Genomic DNA, 22,091 nt, shown 5'->3' with positions numbered 1-22,091 from the left:
GAGCCGAGATAGCGCCATTGCACTCCAGCCTGGGTAACAAGAGCGAAACTCCGTCTCAAAAAAAATAAAAATAAAAAAATAACAACTGCAAAACATATCCACCTGCTACATCCCAACCTACTGGTCTACAGTGACCCGATTTATAGCAGGTCATACTCTCTAAAATAAAAGCAACACCAAATGAGGAGGTACTGACATGTTAGCACAAGGAAGGAAAAGGAACTATGCACCTGTAGAAGTCAATGTTGTTCAGAAACCAAAACCAGGATTAAAAATATCTATCTGAAGCTACCTAGTCTAGTGCCTAGTAAAAAGACACCCATGCAAACTAACCAATTCATGATAAAAATAAACAAGTGCCAAGTCAGAGTGACTTTTCCACTGCATCACACTGGCTCCCTAAGGGGATAGAGTCATAGAGAGAATAAGGCATTTTGTCAACTGGACAGCAGATTATTATCATTTTTTTTTTTTGAGACAAAGTCTCGATCTCTTGCCAGACTGGAGTGCAATGGTGCGATCTCGGCTCACTGCGACCTCTATCTTCTGGGTTCAAGCGATTCTCCTGCCTCAGCCTCCTGAGTAGTTGGGACTACAAGCACGCACCACCACGCCCCCACTAATTTTTGTATTTTTAGTAGAGACGAGGTTTCACTATATTGCCCAGGCTGGTCTCGAACTCCCGACCTCAAGTGATCCACTTGCCTTGGCCTCCCAAAGTGCTGGGATTACAGGCGTGAGCCACCTAGCCAGGCCCATGTGTCAATCTTAACTGATATCTTCCTGGAACAGACGCTGAGCTCAAGAATATTTTACCCTTGACTGAATGTTATCCAACACTCCTAGCCTATATTGGCCATCAGCAGAGAACACAGAAACCACAGAGCAGCCCAATGATGGGAAGGGAGAAACTCGGACCAACTCAAGAAAGAAAAACAAAGAAAGAAAATAGGGTGACTGTTTTCATTATTTCTTGTTTGAAAAGCAAAATTTCAAACATACTTCCTCCATAAAAAGAAAAGCTGGCTGGGCACAGTGGCTCACATCTGTTATCACAGCACTTTGGGAGACCAAGGCAGGTGGATCACTTGAAGTTAGGAGTTCAAGACTAGCCTGGTCAACATGGTAAAATCCTGGCCAGCCACGGTGGCTCACCCCTGTAATCCCAGCACTTTTCGAGACCAAGCTGGATGGATCAACTGAGGTCAGGAGTTCGAGAACAGCCTGGCCACCATGGTGAAACCATGTCTCTACTAAAAGTACAAAAATCAGCCAGGCGTGGTGGCAGGTGCCTATAATCCCAACTACTTGGGAGGCTGAGACAGGAGAATCACTTGAACCTGGAAGGTAGAGGCTGCAGTGAGCCAAGACCATACCATTGCACTCCAGCCTGGGCAACAAGAGTGAAACTCTGTCTCAGAAAAAAACAAAATGAAACGTGGTGAAACCCCATCTCTACTAAAAATACAAAAATTAGCTGAGCATGGTGGTGCATGCCTGTAGTTCCAGCTACTCAGGAGGCTGAGGCGGGAGAATCGCTTGAACCCAGGGGGCCGAGGTTGCAGGGAGCCGAGATTCCACCACTGCACTCCAGCCTGTGCAGCTGAGCGAGAATCCATCTCAAAAAAATAGCAATCTTTAAGTTCAATTAAAAACAAGGTTCAATTTTAAAAGGAGGGTAAAAAAAGAAGCCGTATGTCTTTTTTGTCAAAGTCCTGCAAAGGATATCCTTGAAAATCTGCTGCTTTAACCATATGTTAGATAATCTGTAAAATAACTTAACTCTCAAGTCCTTACAACCCTAGAATTCTAGAGCTAGACAGAAGGAATGGAAGCCATTCAGGTCATCTGTCTCACTTTTGTAGTCTTATTCTACAAAGGTGTAGAGTTATTCACACTAGAACCCAGATACATACTTTTCTGTTTAGGAAATCATCAGAAGATCTGCAAAAAGTTATCTCCCATATAGTCTTTACATGTAAACTTATTCCAATATATAACTACTCTGAATGAAGGAGCAAGCCAAGAAAGAAAAAAATTTGAGAACCAGGAAACGTATCCATTACAGGAGAGAAGCAAAGGGAAAGTCCAGGCAATCATTCTTCAGCAAGCCTGGAGAAAACTAGTCCAAACTACGTCAAGAAGGAAAATGAAGGATAGACTCCAAGGAGAAAATATGGAACCAGTAGATGATCTAATAAATTTGATAATGTAAGAAACTGTACTAGGTTGGGTGCCGTAACTCATGCCTGGAATTCCCAGCACTTTAGGAGCAGAGGCAGGCAGATAACTTGAGGTCAGGAGTTCAAGACCGGCCTGGCCAACATGAAGAAACCCCATCTCTCTACTAAAAAAATACAAAAATCAGTGGGCATGGTGGCACACATCAGTAGTCCCAGCTACTCAGGAGGCTAAGGCAGGAAAATCGCTTGAACATGGGAGATGGATTACAGTAAGCGGAGACTGTGCCACTGCATTCCAGCCTGTACAATAGAGCAAGACTCTATCTCAAAAAAAAAAAAAAAAGAGAGAAAGAAAGAAACTGAAACTGTACTAAATGTCCATAGGACCATGGGATCAAGTGGGAAGAATCAGAAATATGTAAATATTTGGGTGTGATGGCTTTCACCTGTAATCCTGGCTACTGAGGTCAGGAGTTCGAGAACAGCCTGGCCACCATGGTGAAACCATGTCCCTACTACAAGTACAAAAATCAGCCGGGCATGGTGGCAGGCGCCTATAATCCCAACTACTTGGGAGGCTGAGACAGGAGAATCGCCTGAACCTGGGAGGTAGAGGCTGCAGTGAGCCAAGACTATGCCATTGCACTCCAGCCTGGGCAACTAGAGTGAAACTCTGTCTCAGAAAAAAACAAAACGAAACGTGGTGAAACCCCATCTCTACTATGTATACTGTGTATATGTGATACGTCAGGTTTTCTTTAAAAAATCACCAGTGCAAGCCCTGAATTCAGATTCTCATTCCTTCAGAAGTAAATTATGTATCAGATCTGCCCCACAAGCCATTTTCATTTATGGGTAGAAGGAAAAAAATAACTGATGAATTGCAGGGCCAACTATGCTAGTCATTGCATCACTGGGTATTTTTTATCCAGTGACTACTGCAAAAACATGCATTTTTTTGACAAAAGGTTCCTTAAGAAGTATATTAACTTCCTTATAAATTAATCTAATAAACTAACAGTCAACACTTTTACTGAGACTTTGCTACTATACTACAAAGGACACTAGAGCTATTTTGAAACTAAAAACTGTTAAGAGTACAAACTGATTATATACATTACTATGTATCAGATGAGATATCAAAGGAGTATTATTAATTATACATCCCTTTAATCCATAAAACATTTATATAATTACTACTACCAAAAAAATTCACGGCTGGGTACAGTGGCTCATGCCTGTTAATCCCAGCACTTTGGGAAGCCAAGGTAGATGGATCACATGAGGTCAGGAGTTTAAGACCAGCTTGGACAATATGGTAAAACCCATTCTCTACTAAAAATACAAAAATTAGCAGGGCATGGTGGGACACGCCTGTAGTCCCAGTTCCTCAGGAGTCTGAGACAGGAGAATCATTTGAACCCAGGAGGTGGAGGTTGCAGTGAGCCAAGATGGCGTCACTGTACTACAGCCTGGGTGACAGAGTGAAATTCCATCTCAAAAAAAAAGATGATCTGGTCCAGCAGCGACAACCATACAGCCAGCCAATAGCAAAACCACGACTAGAATCCAGTTGGAATTAAGCCTTTGTATACAAAGGTCTTATCTACCACATTGTCCTCTCTTATGTCCTGTCCATTTTCAAACCAACTTAATTTCCATGAGCAATTCAGAACTGCAAGAAACCTTCAAGATACATCCCAACTTCTAACTTCTTCATAAAAATAAATAACCAAATACTAGTTACTGGCTACACTGACTAAGAGTATGGAAATGGCAAATTGTGATCAAAAACTGACTCATGTTAATGACTACAGCTCCTAACTTCCACGAGCCCATATCTTTATACAAATTCATCCAACAAACACTTAATGAACCCCTACTATGTGCCAAGCTCTGTGCAAGGGGCCAGAGATACCATTATAGTAGACTCTTGTTCCTTCAGAGTTCCTGGTCCAAATATAACTCCATTATGTCCTAAGATAAAGTAGCCTGTAAAGTTGGGCAAAGGGTCATCATGTTAACTGACTTGAGACCCCATACTTTTTATTGGACCCTGGTAGGTAGCATTCCTAAAAATCCAGTATGTGTAATAGCTGCTGCTGGCGTAAGAGCATACAGGAAGATGGCAGAACTTAGAAACAGAAAGATCTGGGACTGAGTACAATGGCTCACACCTGTAAACTCAGCACTTTGGGAAGCCAAGACCGGCAGATCATGAGGTCAAGAGATCGAGACCATCCTGGTCAACATAGTGAAACCCTGTCTCTACTAAAAATACAAAAAAATTAGCTGGGCGTGGTGGGACGCACCTGTAGTCCTAGCTACTGGGGAGGCTGAGGCAGGAGAATTGCTTGAACCGGGGAGGCAGAGGTTGCGGTGAGCCAAGATCGCGCCATTGCACTCCAGCCTGGGCAACAAGAGCGAAACTCTGTCTAAAAAAAAAAAAAAAGGGGGGAAACAGAAAAAAAAAAAGAAAGGAAACAGAAAGGTCCCTTCTTCCTTCAAATGAGGAAACAGAAGCCCAAAGTAGGGTCACTTATCTTTTCTAATTCCTTAGAAGCTATTATTCTTTCTCAATCAAGACTTATCTTGAGCAAATCTTCATTTTTCCAATGCTAGCCTCTTCACTTGTACCCACATAATATAGTTTGGATGTTTGCTCCCTCCAAATCTCATGTTGAAATGTGATCCTCAAGTGGACCTAGTGGAAGGTGTTTTGGTCATGGGAGTGGACTCTCTTGAAAGGCTTGGTGCTATTCTGGCAGTAATGAGTCAGTTCTCATTCACAAAAGAGTTGGCTGTTTGAGACAGCCTGGCACCTCTCTTGCTCCCTCTCTTGCCATGTGACACACTGGCTCCCCTTCACCTTCAGCCATGTGCAAAACCTTCCTGAGGCCTCACCAGAAGCAGATGCTGATGCCATGCTTCTTATACAGCCTGCAGAGCCATACGTCAAATAATCCTCTTTTCTTTATAAATTCCCAACCTCAGGTATTCCTTTATTGCAAGGCAAAACAGATTAATACACTTCATATCCACTCTCTCCTCTCTCTTTTTTGGGGCCATCTCTTAGGCCTTGTTCTCTTCCACTAGCTTCTTACCTTCAGCCACCCATACCACAGTCCCTATTTTCCCCATGCTTTTTCTCAAGTCTACTCTTCCCCAGTTATCATCTTATTTTTCCCAATTCAATACCTCATTTTTTTTTCAAAATCACTCTATAGGACCCCAAGAAATTTGGCTTCTTTTTATTTGCAGATTTCCAATGAAATGGCACTTGTTCTCTTCTCGAGACTATTCTCCCCCAAATCTCTTTGGCTAGACACTTCTGACTATTCCACTTCCAATACCATCTTCGACCTCTCTAATACTCAACCTCTCTAACTATGTTTCCTACTTATCCCTAAATGTGAGCATTGTCAAAGCTACCCCCTTCCCCACTGCATCTAAACATAGATTATTTTTCCTATATTCATCCATGTCCGCATCTTCAACTCTATGCTCAGATTTAGGAAATCAGCTCAGGCCTTCTTACCAAGTTCCAGTCATATTTCAAATGCTTCCTGCAGATCTCCCCTTGGCTATAATAATAATAATAATTATTATTATTAATTATAATTAGAATAATTATTAATTATAATATTCTTATCCAATAATATTACTATTATTATTATCCAATAATAACTTCAGACTCAGTATCATCAACTACCATGTATATTCTTTCCAAATATCTGTTTTAACTTCCCATGTCTACTAAAGATGCCATGCTACCTCTAAGAAGAAGATAACATCATGGCCAACCCCTGAGGTTCATTATTTATTTATTTATTTATTTTTTAAAGATGGGGTTTCACTGTGTTGGTCAGTCTGGTCTTGAACTCCCGACCTCAGGTGATCCACCCGCCTTGGCCTCCAAAGTGCTTGGATTACAGGCATGAGCCACCACGCCCGGCCACCCCTGAGGTTCTTGAGTGAGCCCAGCTGAATTCACATCTCGCTAAGCCACTTATTGTGTATCACTGAGCAAGTTAACCTCTTTGAGCTTCAATCTCCTTATCCAAAAGGAAAAAAAAAAGACCACCACCATCACCACTCTCCCACAGAATTATTGTGGGCCATTAAACAAGACAACATACATAGCCAGGTGCAGTGGTTCACGCCTGTAATCCCAGTACTTTGGGAGGCTGAGGTGGGTGGTTTACTTGAACAGAGGATTTTGAGACCAGTCTGATGAAACCCTGTCTCTACAAAAAAAAAAATTAGCCGGGTATGGTGGAGTGTGCTGAGTCCCAGCTACTAGCCCCAGCTACTAGGGAACAGGGGAGTGCTGAGGTAACAGGAGAATCACCTGAGCTCAGAGAGATCGAGGCTGCCGTGAGCACTCCACCTGGGGCGACAGAGAGAAACCCTGTCTCTCTCTCTCTCTTTCACACACACACACACAAACAATATATGCAAAGCTCTTAATAAAATGCATAAACTTCGGGTTATTATGCTAAGCGAAATAAGCCAGGCACACAAAGACAGACATCACATGTTCTTACTTATTTGTAGGATCTAAAAATCAAAACAATTTAACTCATGGAGATAGAGAGTAGAAGGATGGTTACCAGAGACTGGGAAAGGTAGTGGAGGGTTGAGGGCAGGTGGGGATGGTTAATGGGTACCAAAAAAAAAAAAAGACCTAGTATTTGATAGCACAACAGGGTGACTACACTCAATAATAATTTAATTGCGCATTTAAAAATAACTAAAGAATAAATGCCTGAGGGGGATGGCTATCCCCCACTTGAAAAAGCATGACATATAATAGGCATTCAATAAATATTAGCTCTAAACCTTTTATGGCTAACATTATCAGCAGCAGCAAAAGCATTACAGCTGAATCCACTCAGACCCCAGCACAGGTCAGACTTGTTCTAGGTTCTGGATCCACTTCCTATCCTTAAGCAGAAAAATAAGAAACCCTAGTAGTAGCTCAGTACTCATCAATGTGGTTCTGATCTTTTAACTGAACTCTTCCCCAGAGCTACCAATCTACAAACTAGACATTTTCATTCCCTTTCTGGCTATTTAAGGACTGCTCAGTCCTGTCCACTACCCTACGGGACCTGAGGGTAACAGCCAGTCCAAACATGCCTACTAGAATGTGCCCCACTGCTATACTCAACCAACTTGTTCTCTTAGCATGCCTTTGGAAAACCTGCCACCTGCCAGGCAGGACAAATATCTCATCTAGCTGAACTTCTTCCCAGAGGTGGATCTCTCCAAGAGTTTTCCCTACCCTGGTGGCTCCTCCTATTCTAGACTTAAAGTCACTCAGGCTTCTCTGACTCCCCCATCATCCCTATATTCAATCAATAACTAAACCCTGCTGAATCCTTTTTTTTTCTTGAGTTGGAGTCTCACTCTGTCACCCAGGCTGGACTGCAGTGGCACGATCTTGGCTTACTGCAACCTCTGCCTCCAGGGTTCAAGCAATTCTCCTGCCTCAGCCTTCTGAGTAGCTGTGACTACAGGCAGAAGCCACCATGCCCAGCTAATTTTTTGTATTTTTAGTAGAGAAGGGGTTTCACCGTGTTAGCCAGATGGTCTCGATCCCCTGACCTCATGATCCGCCTGCCTCATCCTCCCAAAGTGCTGGGTTTACAGGCGTGAGCCACTGCGCCTGGCCAACCCTGCTGAATCCTTCTTGTAAACATGTCTTCTGCAGACACTCTTCTTTCCTTGTCATTTGTACTACCTTCTTTATCCCTCATCAGTCTCTGCCTGCATTTCAAACTGTGCTTACAAAAAACAGTCAGATTAATTATCCAAAACACAGCTTTCATATGTCACTCTATTGCTCAAAAAGTATCTGAGGTTCTCTACATCCAGTAAGACAAAAATGTCACTTTCCTTTGCTTATATTGTAAATTTCGCTACTTCTGAACCTTTGCTAATACCATTCCTTCTATCTAAAATATTTTCTCTTCTGGTTGTGGTAGCTTATGCCTATAATCACAGCACTTTGGGAGGCAGAGGCAGGAGGACTGCTTGAAGCCAGGAGTTAGAGACCAATATGAACAACATAGCAAGATCCTGCCTCTACAAAAAAAAAAAATTTTTTTTTGAGATGGAGTTTCATACTTGTTGCCCAGGCTGGATGGCACGATCTTAACTCACTGTATCCTCTGCCTCCTAGGTTCAAGCGATTCTCCTATCTCAGCCTCCTGAGTAGCTGGGATTACAGGCGTGCACCACTATGCCCAGATAATTTTTAATTTTTTTTTTAGTAGAGACGGGGTTTCAACACGTTGGCCAGGCTGGTCTCAAACTCTTGACCTCAGATGATCTGCCTACCTCAGCCTCCCAAAGTGCTGGGATTATAGGCATGAGCCACGGAGCCCAGCTACAAAAATTTAAAAAATTAGCCAGGCATGGTGGCACAAGTCTATAGTCCTAGCTACTCAGAAGGCTGAGGTGAGAGGATCACTTGAGCCCAGGAGTTCAAGGCTGCAGTGAGCTATAATCGTGCAACTGCACTCCAACCTGGGTGACAGAGTGAGATCCTGTCTCCAATGAATAAAATATTTTCTCAACTTTCCTTCTTTGTTCATCCAAATTCAGTATTTCCTTCAAAAACACTTGCTCAGGGCCGGGCGCGGTGGCTCATGCCTATAATCCCAGCACTTTGGGAGGCCAGGACAGGTGGATCATGAGGTCAAGAGATCGAGACCATCCTGGTCAACATGGTGAAACCCCGTCTCTACTAAAAATACAAAAAATTAGCTGGGCATGGTGGCGCACGCCTGTAGTCCCAGCTACTCGGGAGGCTGAGGCAGGAGAATTGCTTGAACCCAGGAGACGGAGGTTGCGGTGAGCCGAGATTGCGCCATTGTACTCCAGTCCGGGTAACAAGAGTGAAACTCCGTCTCAAAAAAAAAAAAAAAACACTTGCTCAAATCCTATGTTCTCTGCAAAGCTCTCCCCGATCTTACTGGTAGCAGAGTGTTCTCAGCAGACAGAAAACAGTGCAAATGATCTGAGGTAAGAGCAAGTCAAGCAAGGAGACCAGTGTGACTCATATTGTTGAGTAGGAAGTTTATTACTTAAACCTGAAATTTGAGGGAGAGGTTCTGGCTAGAGAAATACATTTAGGAGTTGTCAGAATATAGATCAGGCCTATCTTAAAGAATTTTTGCAATGATTAATATGATACCAGGGGCATATCTGCATATGACTGCCATTCAGCAGTGAACTCCTATATCTTTATGAATGATGCTAAGTGAATGTTAAATGAAAAAAAGGAACTCAGAGAAGAAAAGTTTATAATAAAGGTCAAAAGCTATAAAACTAAAATAAACAATAGTGAAGGCATGGTGGCCCACGCCTGTAAACTCAGCACTTTGGGAGGCTGAGGCAGGCAGATCAGGAGGTCAAGAGATAGAGACCATCCTGGAAAATAAAGTGAAACCACGATCTCTACTAAAAATACAAAAATTAGCTGGGCGTGGTGGCGCACACCTGTAGTCCCAGCTACTCAGAAGGCTGAGTCAAGAGAATTGCTTGAACTTGGGAGGTGGAGGTTGCAGTGAGCCAAGATCACGCCGCTGCACTCCAACCTGGTGACAGAGCAAGACTCTGTCTCAAAAATAAATAAAATAAATAAACAATAAACAATAAAACTAAACAATATACTGCTTAAGAATGTATTCAAATGTGATAAAGCTATAAAGAAAACTAAGGAAATTAATTCAAGAAGGAGATAATTCTTTTTAAAAGAAAAAAAGGAAACTAAGGAAATTGTTGTCTAAATACAGAATAATACAGCGAGGAGCAGTGGCCCATGCCTGTAATTCCAGCACTTTGGGAGGCTGAGGTGGGTGATCACCTGAGGTCAGGGGTTTGAGACCAGCCTGGGCAACATGGTGAAACCCCATCTCTACTAAAAATACAAAAATTACCCAGGTATGGTGGCGCATGCCTGTAGTCCCAGCTACTCGGGAGGCTGCAGCAGGAGAATCGCTTGAACCTGGGAGGCAGAGGTTGCAGGGAGGTGAGATTGTGGCACTGCACTCCAGCCTAGGCAATAGAGCCAGACTCCATCTCAAAAAATAATAATAATACCTCCACAGGGGAGGAATAGAGTTACAATTGGGCAGGTGACCACAGACGGGTTCGAAGTTGCTGGAAATGTTCTATTTCCTAAAGTAGATAGTACACAGGTGTTCATTTTGTTTTTCTTTGTCCTATATACTCTGACATGTACAAGATTAAATAAGAGAGTAAGAAAATAAAAGGCCGGCCAGGCGTGGTGGCTCACGCCTGTAATCCCAGCACTTTGGGAGGCCGAGGCGGGTGGATCAAGAGGTCAAGAGATCGAGACCATCCTGGTCAACATGGTGAAACTCCGTCTCTACTAAAAACACAAAAATTAGCTGGGCATGGTGGTGCGCCCCTGTAGTCCCAGCTACTCAGGAGGCTGAGGCAGGAGAACTGCTTGAACCCAGGAGGCGGAGGTTGCAGTGAGCCGAGATCGTGCCATTGCCCTCCAGCCTGGGTAACAAGAGCGAAACTCCGTCTCAAAAAAAAAAAGGCAATATCTAATCAAACATCAAATCAAATAGATGTTTCAGAATGTTTTTAAAAATTATTCAGTTCAGAAAAAGGAACAGTAATTGTGTGACCTGTATAATAAGGCCTAAAAAGAAGAAGTGATTTAGTCATACAAAGAAAAGAGTGAAAGGACATCTCGGAATTGGGAATGAATAGGTCACGTGAAAGGAGACAGCAAACTGATTTAAGTCTGACTGGGGAAGAGTTAGGCTGAAAAGTTGGGCTAGGGCCAGCCAACAGAATGCTTACATGCTAGGTCAAGAAGTTTGAACTTGATCTTGAAATAGCGCAGAACCACTGGTGATATTTAGGCAAGACAACAGCTTGGGAAAAGTGGTTTATTACTCTGACAGTGATGATAAGAATCAACTAGTAGGGAGACAGAAGGCTGGAAAAGTCAGTTCTGAAATCTGTTCAGGTGAGATAATCTCACTGATGTAAGATGCTACTGAAGATAATCATGGCCTGAACTAGGATGGTGATGAGGGTCAAGATCACTCCAAGAAACTTTAGTCCCTACTCTAAATCCTCATGAATAGGTGGTTAAAAAAAGAAAGAAAGAAACTTTAGTCAGAGTCTTTAGGATGAAAGACTCAGGAGGATTGGGTCTTGGGAATAGGTAATGAGGGGAAAAGATTCAAAGATTACTCTAATTTTCAAGCTAAACAAAAAATGATAATACCAACATAGCAAAACTAGGGACTCTGCAGAGAAAAATGGCTTTAAGAAAGACCATTAATTAATTAACTTATGCAATCAATATGTACTGAGTACCTACTATGTGTCAGGCAGAGTGTGATACCTTCCCTACGGAAAGTAGCCTGTGGCCACATGCAGTGGCTCACGCCTGTAATCTCAGCACTTTCAGAGGCTAAGAAGAGATCAAGACCATCCTGGCCAACCTGGTGAACCCCATCTCTACCAAAAATACAAAAGTTAGCTGGGCATGGTGGCACAGACCTGTAGTCCCAGCTACTTGGGAGGCTGAGGCAGAATTGCTTGAACCCAGAAGGCAGAGGTTGCAGTGAGCCGAGATCGCACCACTGCATTCCAGCCTGGCGACAGAGTGAGACTGTCTCAGGAAAAAAAAAAAAAGCAGCTTGTGAGTCTAACTTTAAAAAAAAGTTTTGTTTGTTTTTTTTTTTTAAAAGAGTAGCTGGGATTACAGGCATGCGTCACCATGTCCAGCTAATTTTTGTATTGTTAGTAGAGACAGGGTTTCATCATTTGACCAGGATGGTTTTGATCTCCTGACCTTGTGATCTGCCCACCTTGGCCTCCCAAAGTGCTGGGATTATAAGTGTTAGCCACTGAGCCCGGTTACACTTTTAATAGACAAAAACAAAACAGTTATTTGAGAAGAATAAAATAATTTTGTGAGTCCCACTTTTTAAAAAAGTAATCTGTATGGTGATAAAAAAGACTAAGTTGGTTTTCAAAATTAATTGAAAGAAGCAACAAAACATAAAAGTGGAGGTGTCGGCCGGGCGCGGTGGCTCACGCCTGTAATCCCAGCACTTTGGGAGGCCAAGGCGGGTGGATCACGAGGTCAAGAGATCGAGACCATCCTGGTCAACACGATGAAACCCCGTCTCTACTAAAAATACAAAAAATTAGCTGGGCATGGTGGTACGTGCCTGTAATCCCGGCTACTCAGGAGGCTGAGGCAGGAGAATTGCCTGAACCCAGGAGGCGGAGGTTGCGGTGAGCAGAGATCACGCCATTGCACTCCAGCCTGGGTAACAAGAGCGAAACTCCGTCTCAAAAAAAAAAAAAAAAGTGGAGGTGTCTAGTAAAAGGTCAGAGGTAAAGCAGTTTACTGCTTATTACTGAAAGCTCCTCGAGGACAGGATTTATGGCTATCTTTGCATTTACATAGTACTGGACACAGTCTGGTGATCACTATAGAGTAAACATTCAAATAATGTCTAAACTAACAGAGAACAATGAGGGCAGACTGAAGACAAGCCAACTGAGAAGGCTCCACAATCTAATATATCTAGAGGATCTACCCCTATGGAAGGAAAGTGCTTCCTTTCCTTCCATGTTCAGGAAATATAAAATAGCAACAGAAAAACAAAAAGGAAACCAATGTTTATGAAAACATATACTGGGCCTGGCACAGTGGCTCACACCTGTAACCCCAGCACTTTGGAAGGCAGGCAGATTGCTTCAGTCCAGGAGACTGAGATCAGCCTGGGCAACATGGCGAATCCCTGTCTCTACCAAAAATACAAAAATTAGCTGGGCGTGGTGGCGTGAGCCTGCAGTCCCAGCTAGCTGAGGTGGGAGGATCACTTGAGCTCAAGAGTGAAGGCTGCTGTGAGCTGAAATCACACCGCTGCACTCCAACCTGGGCGAGAGTGAAACTGTCTCAAATTTTTAAAAAAAGAAAACATACTGAACTCTTCCTCCCCTACCCCAAGGGAACTGTCCCCAATCCTAACTCTTTTTTTTTTTTTTTGAGACAGAGTCTTGCTCTGTTGCCCAGGCTGGAGTGCAGTGGCATGATCTAGCTCACTGCAACCTCTGCCTCCCAGGTTCAAGCGATTCTCCTGCCTTAGCCTCCTGGGTTCAAATGATTCTCTTGCTTCAGCCTCCCGGTACCTGGGATTACAGGCGCCCACCACCACACCTAGCTAATTTTTTTTTGTATTTTTAGTAGATGGGGTTTCACCATGTTGCCCAGGCTGGTCTCTAACTCCTGACCTCAAATGATTCACTCACCTTTGTAATCCCAAAGTGCTGGGATTACAGGCGTGAGACACTGCACCTCACCCTAACCCTAACTTTCAAGACAGGCAGAATGTGTGGATTAGATTAATTAAAGAAACTCAGGGGTACCCTGTCCTTTTACACTACTAAAAGGCATTTTTCTGGTTAAAAGTAGTTTAAAAGCTTGAATGTTAATAGTGCCAATTGGCATACCACTGTTTCCTAAACCTATGGAACAAGGAAAGGCAAAGTAGGGCTGCCTGCAAAGTGAGATGACTGATGCCCAGGTGGCTCAAGTTGTTGCCAGGGAATAATGGGCTATTACCTTCTTCAGGTGCCCCAATAATTCAGATAATTCCACACAGTCCCAACTTATAAAATATGGCTGAACACAGAACAATGAGGTTACTTGGTAAATGGGTCGATCTTATATAAATGCTTTAAGACCATCTCTGTCTCAAGAGGTTAGACCAGAAAATGAAAGCCCAAATACCAGACGATGCAGTATAATAGTTAAGAGCTCAGGCTCCAATGCCAGATAGACATGGGTTAAATCTAGCTCTTCTAGCAAATGGCTGTGTGGCTATCTCTGTTAAGACATTCTTCCAAGGCCGGTTGCAGTGGCTCCCGCCTCTAATCCCAGCGCTTTGGGAGGCCGAGGCAGCAGAATCACGATGTCGGGAGTTCGAGACCAGCCTGGCCAATATGGGGAAACCCCCGTCTCTACTAAAAATACTTTAAAAATTAGCAGGATGTGGTGGCGCACACCTGTAATCCTAGCTACTCAGGAGGCTGAGGCAGGAGAATCGTTTGAACCCAGGAGGCAGAGGTTGCAGTGAGCTGAGATCTCACCATAGCACTCCAGCCTGGGTGACAGAGTGAGACTCCGTCTCAAAAAAAAAAAAAAAAAAAAAAAAATCTTCCTACTATGTACAGTAGGGCTGATTGCATTCCTTAAGATGTGAATATGTGGTAGCTTCAGATGTTAGTGTGCTTTCCTTCCTAAAACTATGCCCTGATCCCTTTGGTTGGACCTGTATTTTCCATAAAAGCCACACTCACTCATTTTAGGGTAGAGCTTTCTAGCTGGCTCATCTCATTCATTATGCTTTAAATCTCTCAGATTTCCATCTTTGAGAAAAACGTATCTTGAAACTCTGGTTGGTCGACTGGACTTAATAACTACAGAGAAAATACAATTTTAACTAGAACATACAAACCACTTAGTTATGTAAAACTTAAAATGGATGCTTTCTTTAAAAATCACAAATTCTATATGCTGGAGACAATATGAAGCTAAGCCTAGCCTATCAGTAATGAATTCAGAACAAAAGCAGACTGACCCAAAAGAGAACAAAAGGAGGCACCCTGCCTGTGCTTACCACCTGATTTTCTCAGCTCAGGGGTCTTTTTGCACATTGTAGGAGATTTTGTGATGTAGTGGAAAACAGAGGAGAACAAGATCCATAGAATCTTCATTTGTGTTAGCTTTTCTTAGTGCCCCACTGCCACCATTCTAATACAGGCAGTAAAGACTAAGTCCCAACAGGTTTCTCTGCCTCAGGACTCTCCACTCTCTGACATCTTGCACACAGCCACCAAACTGCTTTTCTAAACTCCCAGCTCCATCAGATAACTTCCCAGCTCAAAAACTTAATGGGTCCCTACCTACTACGCACTGGGAAAATCCCAATTAAAATTCAAGGCCCAGGCCAACATTATCCTACTGTTATAATACAGGACTTGTGTCCTCATAATTCCCCTAGGGAAATTCTCTAAAGCTTCAACCAGACTAATCGGCTCACTGCTCCCCCAACACAAACTCCTCGCATATCTAGGCTGGATTACGCCCACGCCAGCCCACACTCCACCCTTTCTGCCATTCTTCCAAAGCCAGCCTACCCCCACTTTTCTATCTCTGCCCCCACACACTACCCATACTACCCATCTTCTGACCCTCATCAACACAGCCTTTTTAGCTATCTCATTTCCCGTGGGATCCCAATCCGCTCCAATCAAGTCAAAGTTCCTCGGAAGACAGACACACACTTTACACAGATGGTCGATCACAGTGCCCCGCACTTAGTAGGTACCGGCTATTACTGATTAAAACCAGAAGTTCAAATAATGCTTTTAGGGAGAGCAAGATAATACTGCCTATCCTCTTCCATTCGTAGTAAAAAGTATTCACCGTTCACTACAAGCCTGAAAACCCTAGCGTACGCAGATCAGCGGTGAAGTGGAGAGTGCACGCCACCGGATGGTAAAAAACCTGTGTCCTAGTCCTGGTTTTGCCACAGTCTCGGCAATTGCAGGGAAATCAAACCATCTCTCGGAACCCCGGTTGTCTCCGATGTAAAACAAGGGAGATGCTGAAGAGCATCCCGAGGTATCTTTCGGCTTCTAAATTTCCCCGGATAGGAAACCCCACACGTCTCTTCTCACTAAGGCGGGAGGCAGACAAACTTTTACAGATCCCAGGGCGGGCATTCCACACAGTCCTGGAAACCCAGTGCCCGGAGGAAAGGGCAGGGCTGAGGGCAAGGTGAGAAGCCGTCCCCACGAAGTCGCCGGGGTCCTTTACCCCACGGCTCAAAGTCCCGGCCCCCTCACAGGCGGACTCCGGGAGAGTGACGCGACGCGGATCCCGGCAGCAGGCCGGGCGACTCTGTCCGCCCCCGCGCCCCCCGCACTAATGGCACACGCCCCGTGGCCCCGGGTCACCGCCCCGGCCGCCTCACCAGCCCGAGGGACGTCCCCGACTGTGGACCAGGCCTCTGGCTCCCGCCTGGCGAGCCGCTCTTCCGGGCCCTGGGGCGGCCTCAGCACTGCAGTCCGGGCCCCAGGCCGGCGGGACGGGCGGCATGAGGGGCGGCGGCGGCGGCTTTAAGTGCTGAATCACCACTTTGCAACCCGAGCGCCAAACCACCGTGACCCAAGGGGCCCGAGAGCCCGGGCGCTCCGTTCCGCTTACCCACAGAGGCGCTCCGGGGGCGGCAGGCGGGCGCCGAAGACCGAGCGGAAAGTGCTGGGCAGCGCAGGGTGCAGAAGCCACGCTAGCCGGTACCGCATTAGCCAACGCAGTCGCCGGGATCACCGCGAACGCTTCCTGCTTGCGCTGCGAGCCGGCCCTGCGCACTGCGCATGCTCTGTCCGCAGCGCCGCGCCGTCTCCCGGGAGCTGCGGAGAGACAGCCGCTCCGGGTTTTGCTTGGAGCCGGATGGGGCGAGGACGGTGGCGACGGCTGGCCGAGGCCTGAGCTGGCAGGCTGGAGGGACGTGGGTCTGGCCGGGGCGCTTTGGGAGCCAAGCACCCAGGCTTTCCCAGGCGGGGTGGGTCCCAGCTAGGTCCCACCGGTCGCACCTGTGAGGGTGGCGACGTGTGTTTGGCTATGAGGGGGCGAGGGGCCGCTCATGATGAGGGTACACGGGGCCATGTTTTCCCGGCACCCTCACTGACTAGCTTGCCCGACCCTGCAGGTATTGGAATGAGGTTCGTGGTCGCCGCGGCCGCGCGGCCCGCGGGCTCCCTCTAGAGCGCGGTGGAGGCGTCAAGGGCGAAGGCACAGATGAACTGCAAGGGCACCCGTCCGGCTCGAGTGCGGCGTGGGGGGAATTCAGACCCAGGAGTCTGCGATAGAGAGGCCAGGACCCGGGGGACGTTTCCATCCTTGGGGAAGCTAGCACCTCGCTTAAGAAGAAGGTGCAGATGGGACGGGCGCCACAGCAAAACAAGGCTTCAAATTCAGAGTAGAAACTACTACTCTTACTAGTACCCTGCACTAGGAATACTACTGTCAGTCGGCTTCAGTCTTTACTTTTTAAACAAAGAATTTTCTCCCCAGTGACTTTGTGGTGCTTTGCACCCACGAACAACCTAATAGTTGTTATGGATCTAACTTTCCATTATACCTAAAGGGAGTCTTTAAGGAAGAGTGCGATTAGGGATGGTGACTTCCCAGCTTAAGTACTTTTAGGTTTCTGATTGGCAGACCAACGACTGCAGCCAAAGTGTCCTGAGTCCTAGTATTGCTTTAAATGGGAATTCAGTAGGAGGATTCCTTAATCGAGTTGATGCTTTATCAAAGAGGTACCCAACGACCTTTTAAACAATGCAACTTCACCTAAAGGCAAACCTTGGATGAAAACGTAAAAATTATGGCAAGCCTCCTAGTGGTGTTTGCAAGTACATGATTTCAAGAACCTTTAAGTTACCAGTCCCAATGCAGAGTAGTCAATCACCTTGAAGCAGCTCCTCTGAGAATGTTAATGCAGACTTTATGAATACATTTATGCTCCAATAATAGAATCTAAAAATGGGCTAAGCCAAGAGTAGATTCAGTCTTGGAGGACTTGAAACATGTACAATTTGGGGAACCTCTTTGAGACAAAGTACAAATTATAAATACAAAATTAGCAATCACAACAAGATTAATATAGAGAGAACATAAATCACAACAAATACTCGAGACGTGGAGATTATGACTCCTTTTTTTTTCTGAGATCTCTTTAGGCTGTTTATTAAAAATGCTTACATAAGAGTGCTCCCAGATCACAACTGGCTTTCCCTCGACCACTTTCAGTTTGGATCCTGTGCAAGTGAGCGGTCCTGAAGTTTAAACTTCATTAGCTTCATGATACATTTGGTTGAGTGGATAGTTGGAGTGGATGTCCTGGATAAGAAAGAATAATATTAATATAGTCTCATAACTATAGTCTCAATGAAGAGGAGGTGGATGGAAAGAAACGTAACAATTTTGAGGGTCTACTCTGTCTGGCATTACACATCAATCCTTCATTAGTCTTCATGATCATCCTGTGAAATGGTTATCTCCCCACCTACCAGATAAGAGGAAGCTGTGGCAGAGAGAGGTTAAGTAACTTGCAAACAGTTGGACAAAAAGAGTGGAGTTGTAATGTGAACCCAGGACTGTCTGATTCCAAAACTTGTGATTTGCTCATCTCATTTATGACTTGACAAATATTTTTTGAATGCCTTATAGATACCAGGTATTATAAAGGTGCTGGGGATACCGCAGCAGATAAAAGAGACAAAAGTTTGTCTTGATGGAGCTTACCTTCTAACTTTGTGGGAAAAACAGACAATAAGTTAAGTGAGTATGAGATATGAAGAAGAAAAAGGTGGTGAGGAAAGGCCTCTCTGAGGAAGTGATATTCACGCAGAGCCCAGAATGATGAGAAAAAGTGGGAAATATGAAGGTGTAGGATGTAATCTTTCCCACTCTCACTTAAACAAGTACAAGGTGTAAACCACCTAGACAACTGTTTTTTTTGTTTGTTTGTTTGTTTGTTTTTTGAGACAGAGTTTTGCTCTTTTGCCAGGCTGGAGTGCAGTGGCTTGATCTCGGCTCACTGCAACCTCTGCCTCCTGGATTCAAGCAATTCTCCTGCCTCAGCCTTGCGATAGCTGAGGCGCACACCACCACACCCAGCTAATTTTTGGACTACAGGCAAATACCACCGTGCCCAGCAAATTTTCTATTTTTAGTAGAGATGGGGTTTCTCTATGTTGGCCAGTTTGGTCTCAAACTTCTGACCTCAGGCAATCCACCTGCCTCGGCCTCCCAAAGTGCTGGGATTACAGGCGTGAGCCACTGGGCCCAGCTATTTTTATTTTTTTTTTATAGAGTTGAGGCCTAACTATGTTGCCAAAACTAGTCTTTTTTTTTTTTTTTTTTTTTGAGGTGGAGTCTTGCTCTGTTACCCAGGCTGGAGTGCAGTGGCGCCATCTCGGCTCACCACAACCTGCGACTCCCGGGTTCAAGCGATTCTCCTGCCTCAGCCTCCTGAGTAGCTGGGATTACAGGCACCCACCACCACACCTAACTAATTTTTGTATTTTTAGTAGAGATGGGGTTTCACTGTGTTGGCCAGGTGGGTCTCAAACTCCTGACCTTGTGATCACCCTGCCTTGGCCTCCCAAAGTACTGGGATTACAGGTGTGAGCCACTGCACCTGGCCTTAGCCATCTATTTTCATAGTTGCCAGGATAGTGTTAGATTCTGTTACTGTGTATGTCTGTGGGTATGAATGCTAAAGAGAACAACAGTAAGTATATCTTCATGTGCTTATAAACAGGAAAAAATACAATTTATTAACTGTTCATAAACTTGTTAAAAACAGTCCAAAAATGCCTAAATATAGCATTTCCCCAAATCCAGATTTGGGTTACAGCTTTCATCGTTCAAGCAGTAGAATCTCAGTAGCAAAGATCAATTGGGAGAGAGAAAGAAGTTTCCAGTTCCCTGGCCTTCTGACAGTTCCTGAAACATGTCAGATTCTCTTGTCTTAAACCTTCATGATTGATGTTTCCACTCTCTGGAGTTTTTCCCTCACCTGATCTCATTTTTGGCTCCTTCTTTTCTTTCTTTTCTTTTCTTTCTTTCTTCCTTCTTTCCTTTCTTTTCTTTTCTTTTTTATAGGTGTGAGCCACCATGCCCTGCCTTCCTGCTTTGCTTTTCTTTCTCTTTCCTTCTACTTTATCTTACCTTACCTTTTACCTTACCTTACCTTTTACCTTACCTTGCCTTACTTTTGAGACAGAGTCTCACTCTGTTGCCCAGGCTGGAGTGCAGTGGCACAATCTCAGCTCAGCACAACCTTTACCTCCCGGGTTCAAGCAATTCTCCTGCCTCAGCGTCCTGAGTAACTGGGACTATAGGCACATACCACCGTGACCGGCTAATTTTTGTATTTTTAACAGAGACAGGGTTTCACCATGCTGGCCAGGCTGCGCCTTCTTACTTTTCAAGCCACAACTTAAATTTGTTTTGTTTTTTTTGTTTTTGAGACAGTTTCACTCTTGTTGCCCAGGCTGGAGCGCAATGGCACCATCTCAGCTCAGCACAACCTTCACCTCCCGGGTTCAAGCAATTCTCCTGCCTCAGGTTCCTGAATAGCTGGGATTACAGGCATTCGCCACCAGACCTGGCTAATTTTCTGATTTTTAGTAGAGATGGGGTTTCTCCATGTTAGTCAGGCTGGTCTTGAACTCCCACCTCAGGTGATCCGCCCACCTTGGCCTCCCAAAGTGCTGGGATTACAGGCGTGAGCCACCCCGTACCTGGCTTCATTTTATGTGTCTTGTTTGTTTTTTTGTGAGACAGAATTTCGCTCTTGTTGCCGGGCTGGAGTGTAGTGGTGCCAACTCAGCTCACTGCAACCTCGCCTCCTGGGTTCAAGTGATTCTACTGCCTCAGCCTCCCCAAATAACTGGGATTACAGGCATACACCACCACTCTCGGCTAATTTTATATTTTTAGTAGAGACAGGGTTTCTCCATGTTGGTCAGGCTGGTCTCGAACTCCCAACCTCAAGTGATTCGCCTGACTCAGCCTCCCAAAGTGCTAGGATTACAGGCGTGAGCCACCCCGTACCTGGCTTCATTTTATGTGTCTTGTTTGTTTTTTTGTGAGACAGAATTTCGCTCTTGTTGCTGGGCTGGAGTGTAGTGGTGCCAACTCAGCTCATTGCAACCTCGCCTCCTGGGTTCAAGTGATTCTACTGCCTCAGCCTCCCCAAATAACTGGGATTACAGGCATACACCACCACTCTCGGCTAATTTTGTATTTTTAGTAGAGACAGGGTTTCTCCATGTTGGTCAGGCTGGTCTCGAACTCCCAACCTCAAGTGATTCGCCTGACTCAGCCTCCCAAAGTGCTGGGATTACAGGCATGAGCCACCGGACCCAGCCATTTTATGTGTCTTAATTTACTTTTTTTTTTTTTTTAGACATAGTCTCGCACTGTTGCCCAGGCTGGAGTGCAGTGGCGCAATCTCGGCTCACTGCAACCTCCGCCTCCCGGGTTCAAGCAATTCTCCTGCTTCAGCCTCCCTAGTAGCTGGGATTACAGGTACCCACGACCACATCCAGTTAATTTTTGTATTTTTAGGAGAGATGGGGTTTCACCAATTTGGCTAGGCTGGTCTCGAACTCCTGACCTCATGATCTGCCTGCCTTGGCCTCCCAAAGTGCTGGGATTACAGGCGTGAGCCACCGTGCCCGGCCTAATTTACTGTTTTATCTCCCTCTCTAAAACATGTAAATACCACAAGAATAGAAACCTGGTTGCTCGTTTCACTGGTGTATCTTCAACACTGAAAGCATCCCTGGGCTCATAATATTTGTTGAATGGAGAAATCAAGAGTTGTTTTAACTGTGTGTGGAAAATATGAATTGTAGATTTTATATTAATATTTCAAGCACTGTACATAAAGTAACTCAGATTTACCTTTAAGGACTAGCAAGGATGAGTCATTTAGAAAAACTCTTAACAAACAAATTTATAATTAATAAATCACTTATCTATAAAACATTATTAAAAATTCATGTTGCTTTTAGGTATTTTATTACCATAGTATTGTACTTAAAACTAACACACATTTGAAAACTTTTTATTGGGCAGGGCATGGTGGCTTATGCCTGTAATCCCAGCACTTTGGGAGGCCGAGGCGGGTGGCTCACCTAAGGTCAGGAGTTTGAGACCAGCCTGGCCAATGTGGTGAAACCCTGACTCTACTAAAAATACAAAAAATGAGCCGAGCATGGTGGCAGGTGACTGTAATCCCAGCT

The 22,091-nt window shown here is 44.8% G+C and overlaps 1 protein-coding gene across 2 annotated transcripts in view; it reads right to left on the bottom strand.

The window, feature by feature from the left end:
* The window catches only part of IDE (insulin degrading enzyme), a 119,627-nt gene extending 102,982 nt beyond the window's left edge, over nucleotides 1-16,645 (bottom strand). For both annotated transcript variants that reach the window (XM_012454779.3, XM_012454780.3), the window contains exon 1: nucleotides 16,474-16,645. In XM_012454779.3, the coding sequence (XP_012310202.1) occupies nucleotides 16,474-16,571 (98 nt within the window). In that variant the 5' untranslated portion in view covers nucleotides 16,572-16,645. The remainder of the gene's footprint in view (nucleotides 1-16,473) is intronic.
* Between the last annotated feature and the right edge of the window lie 5,446 nt (nucleotides 16,646-22,091).

Source organism: Aotus nancymaae, unplaced genomic scaffold, assembly GCF_030222135.1.
Source record: "Aotus nancymaae isolate 86718 unplaced genomic scaffold, 86718_ANA_hifiasm-v0.15.2.pri h1tg000010l, whole genome shotgun sequence".
NCBI lineage: Eukaryota > Metazoa > Chordata > Mammalia > Primates > Aotidae > Aotus > Aotus nancymaae.
The sequence above is the reverse complement of the archived record's forward strand: the minus strand, read 5'-3'. Positions and strand labels throughout refer to the sequence as shown.